We start from the raw sequence: 7,462 nt of genomic DNA on the forward strand, positions 1-7,462 counted from the left end.
CAAAAATACTAATACCACCCTAATAGGTTTGGCCAAAACATAGAGCCAAGCTCCTTCCAAAGTGCCTGCAATCAGAAAACATGTTAGAGAAAAAATCTTTCCTTTTCTCCTCCGTAAGGATTTGAGTTGGAAGTGTAATGTGATCTCCATCGCCTATAGTTTGTTTCATTCTTCCATGACACATTCTCCTCCTCCTCTTAGCTACAAGATACTCCCCCTTACACTTCATCTTATCTTCCAACTCCATCATCACTTAGCATTTGGCTTGGCAGTTCTTACCCTAATGTAGGGTATATGAAGCTTGTAATTATTTAATAATCTTCTCCCTTATATGTCCAGTTACCAAAAGGAATGCACCAGTACAATGTGCTGCTGATCCAGTGTCAAATAAGCTAAATGATCAGCTAACTTGTTACCTTCCCTCAACACGTGAAATATCTGAAAAGCACCCTTAGACATTAGTGTTTTGATTTCATCCATTTGATTAGCAATGCTCCAAGGTGGTTCCCAAACTTCATCTAGCACTCTCTTCATAAGTAAATAATTAGTTTCAATTATGCATGGAGGAAATTGCATTTGAGTTATGTACCTTAGAGCCTCTAGAATGGCTACTGCCTCAGCTACATTATTAGTTGCATCCTCAACTGCATCTGCCTGTGCATAGATAATATCTCCTATTCCATCCCTTATACAGAAGCCATATGATGCCCCATCAGTAATGTATTTTATCCACCCCACAAGATGTAATTCCCACAACACCTTAGTATACCTCAATTTAGGAATATGTTGTGACAGTTTCTCATGCAAGTCTAGCCAGTTTGAAGTAACACCCTTAAAGCTTCTCACCTTTAGCAACATTTGGATTGAGGTTGTGATTTGAAAGATCAATCTATTTATTGACATAATCTTCCCATGCTTTCCAGAATTTCTCTTCTTCCACGGATGCCAAACAATCAAACTTGGCATAACTTGATATACTGTCTTCAAGCTTGTATTAATAGGTTTGCTCCACCATTCATTTATCACTTGCACAAGTTGCTTCCCATCTGTTCTAATTCCTGCAGGTGCACCATAATAATTCCAAACATATCTTGCAGCTGGTTATGTTAGAAACACATGAGACAGTGTATCTTGTTTAGGATTCCTACAACACTAACACATTGATGTTATGAAATATCCTAGCCTTAGAAACCAGTCATCCAATGGTTACTTTTCCTTCCACAGTCTCCACGTGAAGAAACTTATCTTGAAAGGCAGTCTCTTTACCCAAAAGAATTTGTATAGCTTGCTTTCTTCTCTTCTCTTCCTTATATATTGCCAAGCAGACTTCACTGTAAAATGTCCCTTTGTTTCCAGATTCCACTAACACTTATCTTTCATTGAAAGATCTGAAGGTGGTGTGATTGTCTCCAGAATATGGTCAGCTAGCTCATTAGGCAGTAATTCCCTTAGTAGCACTTCATTCCTTGCCCCATTTTTTACCACTTCATCAACATGTCATATAGATTCATCACACCAATGATCTAAGACCTAAAGCATGTTAAAGTGCTCCAAGTCCAGTCCAATTATCATACCAGAAATAGGAGTTGCCATTCTTCAATTGCCACCACACTTGATACTCCACATCATCTCTCATTTGCAACATTTTTCTCCATATATGATATCCTTGTATCCAAGGTACTAACACCTCATTGATCTTCTTGCAGTACTTATTTCTCATAAATGTAGACCACAATGAGTCTTTTGTTCTATAGTTCCACCAAATCTTGGCAAATAAAACCTTAGACACATCATGTAATGATCTGAAACCCATACCTCCTTCACTTTTAGGAAGACATAAGTTGTCCCATGAAGCCCAATGTCTTGCCCTTCCATTGCCTGAATTGCTCCAGTAAAATCTAGCAAACATCTTTTGTAATTGGTTTATCACATATGCTGGTAGATTCACAACTGACAAGAGATGAATTGGCATACTATTCAACATATGTGAGATCACGAATGCTCTACCACCATTTGATAGTAACTTACCCTTCCATGATGATAACATATCATGTACTTTGAAGATGATATTCTTATAAAAGTCTTTCCTCCTCCTGCTGTAGAATATAGGATAGCTCAAGTATGTAAATGGGAATGAGTGTCTTCGGAATTCAATAATCAAGTGGACAGTGTTTACTTCATCTACTTGTGCTCCTGCATTTATGTAAAAGGAAGACTTTTCTTTGTTGATCTTCTCACTTGAAGCTACCTCATATTCCTCTAACACATTCATGATAAGATGCACTACCCCATAGTGATAGGAACAAAAGATAATAGTATCATCAGCGTAGGAAAGGTAGTTAATGTTTTGACTCCACTTTGGCATGCCAAAGCCTATGAAATCTGGGTTGTCAAACAATTCATCTAAAGCTCTCCCAAGCACTTCAACTGCTTAAATAAAGAATGTAAGAGAAAGTGGATCCCCTTGTTTAACACCTCTATATAATTTGAAGGAATCATTGGCCTGCCCATTAAGAAGCACCGAGTACCAGTTGTTGGAGACTAGTCTGAATATCATATCAACAAAAATCTCACCAAATCCCATCTGCCTCAGTACCTTTGTCAAGAATAGCCATGAGACTTTATCATAAGCTTTTGCTATGTCCAATTTGATTACTAAATTAGATGGCTTCCCTCTCAATCTAATGTCTTTGATGATCTCTTGAGTTAACAAGATATTCTCTACAATGCTTCTTCCTTTGATGAAACCTACCTGATTAGGAGAAACTAAAGAAGGCAGAAACTCAACTAACCTCTCATGGATCACTCAAGATATGATCTTGTTGGAAAAATTGCTGAAACTGATTGGCCTCATGTCTGACAATGTAGAAACATTCTTCTTCTCTAGAAGCAACACAAGGTTTGTGTGAGTGATGAACTTTGGTAGTTCTGCAGCACAAAAGAAGGCTCTAACCATATTGAGCACATCATCATATACAACCTCCCAGCTAGCTTGATAAAACTGGCCAGTGAATCCATCTAGACCACTTGCACTATCCCCATTCAATCCAAAAACTGTTGCCTTAACCTCCTCCATGGTTGGTTCATCCCACAACTTTGCATTCTGATCCTAAGACACCATCCTAGGAATATGCTGAATAATATTAAAGTGAGTAGGAATTCTTTCTTCTGTGAACCGAGCCTGGAAAAACTCTACTACCTCCCTTGCTATATCTTTTTGTGATTAAAGCCAATTATCATTTTTTTCCAAGCTTCTGGACACCTGCAGCCTTTTCCTCTTGCCTCTCACATGAGCATGAAAGAACCTAGTGTTCCTATCACTATCCTTAAACCACTGCATTCCAGCCTTTTATCTCCAAAATTCTTCTTCAAGATGGTAATACCTTGTAAGGTCATCTTCTACTTTGTGTAACTTAGCTCTATTATGAATTGTTGGATTCAATTCAAACTTAATCTTATATACCTTAATAACATCCTCTAATGCTGCAATTCTTTTGAAACTATCTCCAAGTGTCTCCTTGCTCCAAGCTGCCAGTGCAGTCTTTACCTTTTTCAGCTTACTTTGGAATAAAATGAGAGGGGTTCCCCATGGAATCAACTACCTAATTCTCCTTCACCACCTTCGGAAAAGATTCATGCTTGGTCCAGAAAATTAGAAACATAAACGGTTTCTTAATTTGGACAGTGTCAATGTTGCAAGACAACATGAGAGGGGCATGGTTAGAACCATACTTGATCAAGTGTTCAACCTCCAATGCTGGGAATAAATCTAAGAACTACTGATTTGCAAAGTACCTATCAAGCCTCTTAAAGATGCAATCAATGTCAGACCTCCCATTCCACCAAGTATACAGGCTCCCTTTGAAGCCAAGATCATATAATGTATATGTGTCCACACCATGTGCAAAGTCTTCAACTTTACTCAGGTACACAGGCCGACCCCCATATTTCTCTTCCTCAGATAGAATCATATCAAAATCTCCTCCACCAAGCTAGGGAGATTCCATATATGAGGTTAAGTGATACATTAAATCCAAAAGCTCAATTCTTTCAATAGCATCACATTTGGCATAAACTAGTGTCATATATAAATCCTTATTTAGATTCAGATGAAATAGATTCAATGTCATTTGTTGTTCCATATTCATCAAAATTTCAACATTAATGTCTTCATCAATGAATGTCCATATCTTGTCGTTCACATTAGCATAAGTAGAATGAATCCCCAGCTTCCTTCTATTCTCCTCCAGCTTATTGATGTCTTGCCAAGGTTCCATCAATCCTATCAAGTAAAAATTGTACTTTCTATGTAGGATAAGAAACCTATTGAAAGCTTTTTGTGTGTTTATCGACCTCACATTCCAAACTAGAGCATTATCCATAAGATTATTTGGAATTAGAGATCACACTCCTCTTTGGTTGCATCCTTAAAGGTACACTGTCTTGTCCACACTCTTGGGAGATATATCACCATCTCTTTCTTCTTGTTTAAAGTTAGCAGTTATAGATTCCTCCTCTATGTCTTCCCCCAAGTCTTCCTCTTCATCTTGTTCATCATCAACCTCCTTTAGGTCTAAAGGATTTGGTTCATGATTTTTGAATATCATTCCCAGCTCCTTCTGACCCCTATTATTTATTAGGATTCCTTTATCCAAAATTCCCCTTGTAACACATAAAGTTTTACCGGCTAATAGCCTAGGATTATCAACAACTAGAGCAGCTATTTGCACAACATTGTTGCTTTTCCCAGATTCCATTAGACTTCCCATAGGAATAATAGAAATTTCATCATAAGCACTATTTGTAGACTCCTTATTTACCCCATCATTCAATTCCTTAGCCTTAATAGCCTCTTGGATTGCATTGAATTGAAGAGAATACACATCACCCAAGCTAGGGTTTTGTCACGCCCCAAACCTAAGAGCGAGACAAGCACCCGGTGCCTCACCTAACCTGGCGTACCAAATTGCGACTAAGGGACTCTGAACATATAATGTCATACTTTGGCCATGGGGCCACCTTGCAAGACAATTTGCGAAGCAAAATATAAAACTGAATGGAAACTAGCGCTAACTAAACAACAATATAAAGCTAGGCCGACAAGGCCATCACAGCTACTACAGCTGACAAACCATCAAATATACATACCAGGCCTACAAACCCAACATACTGAACTAACCAACAGGATATGTCTACAAGCCTCTACTGATAGATGTACTATGATCGGAACAGGGCCCCGACCTACCCATAACATATATACAGATATACATAAGATGTACACAAAAACTCTAGACCTGGCAACTCCGAAAGACGTGGAGCTTACCGATCAGGCTGAACTCGAGAAACACCTACTGAGGAGGTCTACCCGTCTGTCTGTCTGAACCTGCACGCATGAAATGCAGCGCCCCCAGAAAAGGGACGTCAGTATGAAATAATGTACCGAGTATGTAAGGCAATAAAATAACTGAAAGCTGAAACTGAACTGATAATATAATAACTGAAATTAACTGGGAGTCAAAGATGGTCTGGAGATATACTTACCTGCTGATACTGACTCAACTCTCTCAATGTATTAAGGAAAATAAATGTCCGGCCCTATAAGGCTCGGTACGTGTAAATGCTCGGCCTTAGTAGGCTCGCTCATAAGCGCTCGGCCATACTGGGCTCTGTATCTCGGCCATCCTGGGCTCGCTCATAGGAGCTCGGCCACAGTAGGCTCGGTATATAAAACTTACCATCTGATAGGAGGTTGCCCAATAGGGGCCTGCCCACCGATTATAGCTCGATGGTGGTGAAAATAGTGTAATACTGTATATATATAGATACCCTCTGCTCTCTTGACTGAATAAAGACAAAACTAAACTGAATATGAAGTCCCGATAAGGAATAATATTGTAACTTATGAGACTAGAATAATGTGAATGAATTCATGAATACGAACTTCTCTTTATGTCTCATTATTAACACATGTAGCTACGAGATCATGCCAAAATGAAGGAAGGGCTTAGCCTTAACATACCTTATCACAATCTTTCTAATCACCAAGTTGAAATCACCTCTTCGCACCTTAATCTACAAGAATGATAATAATACTATCGTTAAGTTACGAAAGGTACAACTATCACACAACGAACGACCAACTTATTTTGTATTAAAACGGGCAGCATCTCCCCTATAATCCTTACTTCCTCCAAATTCAAGATAACACCAACAATACAAGAACAGAACAATAACAACATATATACATCATTTTCCAGCCCTATATACGCCATCAAATACTACAAAATAGCCCAACACACCCCAATCTCTTCATACACAAAACGACCACCGTAGTAGTGTCAAACGACCCGGAAATGTTATGATGAACGACCAGCCAACCACCCTACATTTATATGGTGTTTATACACCCCCTTCCTCCTCCAAAACTCCACAAAACAGTAGTAAAACACGCAGCCCAACAGCAACACAAAACAATCCACAAAACAGTCTGCTACAAGTGAATAACTCGAACTCACGGCTTCCGATCACCGTCCCGTGAGTTCTTACAAGTATAGAACGACTTACCATGAATTTACAGTAGAAAACAATGGATGAAAGAGATCAGTAAACTCACCTTATTTGTTGGATAACTCAGCTCCTATCTTGGTTCTTCAAACTCTAGGTTTTACCTCCAATTAGAACTTGAAAGGGAGAGAAAATCAATTAGGGTTTGTGGGAAATATTTGGGAGGATTCTTTGCAGAGCTTATGTCTGGTTATTATGCTCTATTTTAAGTCTAATATATGAAGAAAATAGGCCTTTAAAATGCCTCTTTGGACGACCCGAAATGGCCCATTTTTGGGCTTTCATTTAAGCAAGTAGGTGACACACCTACTTGTCACCTAGTAGCTTGCGCAGTATCGCACAAATGCCCATATCTTTCTACTCCAATGTCATATTGACAAACAGTTTAATGCGTTGGAAAATATACTCATAGATCTTTAGTGTGATGGGTGGAACACCCCATAACTCTAAGTATATTGGGAGAAAATCACAGTTACATTTGACCCAAAGTTTCAGTAAAACTTATGAATGTAACTTGTGATGGCTTTCATCGACTTTTGTTCCACAACTCGCTTGACTTCAAAACATAACACACGGATGTCATACGACTAATATAAATCATAACATAATATCCTTATCATGTTAAGCACCCTAGTCTCACCCCAAAGGTACATGTTATAACATTCCCAACTTGTCGACTTTCGACGAAACATTATTTTCTTCAATTGCTTTAGCTTCTGAACCGTCCAACCCTCTTTGTACTTATTGTTCATGATCTTCAATATTGTAACCTCAGAGGTAACATGATTAAATTACTTTATATACTTTTAAATATTATCTCATTTTTGGTCCTACATTAGTTTGCTTATGATGCATTTTTACGTACGAAAATATAGGGTGCAACATCATTCCCCCCTTG

General features: G+C 38.5%; 1 protein-coding gene across 1 annotated transcript; it reads right to left on the bottom strand.

The window, feature by feature from the left end:
- Positions 1–339: 339 nt before the first annotated feature.
- Positions 340–4,277, bottom strand: LOC142168987 (uncharacterized). Its single transcript, XM_075230175.1, has 8 exons — positions 4,161–4,277; positions 3,796–3,992; positions 3,464–3,560; positions 2,873–3,109; positions 2,575–2,752; positions 1,591–2,427; positions 1,368–1,484; positions 340–1,097 (listed from the first exon to the last, which is right to left on the bottom strand). The coding sequence occupies exons 1-8, from the start codon at positions 4,275–4,277 to the stop codon at positions 340–342; spliced, it is 2,538 nt and encodes an 845-aa protein (XP_075086276.1).
- Positions 4,278–7,462: the final 3,185 nt, after the last annotated feature.

This window comes from Nicotiana tabacum, chromosome 14, assembly GCF_000715075.1.
Source record: "Nicotiana tabacum cultivar K326 chromosome 14, ASM71507v2, whole genome shotgun sequence".
NCBI lineage: Eukaryota > Viridiplantae > Streptophyta > Magnoliopsida > Solanales > Solanaceae > Nicotiana > Nicotiana tabacum.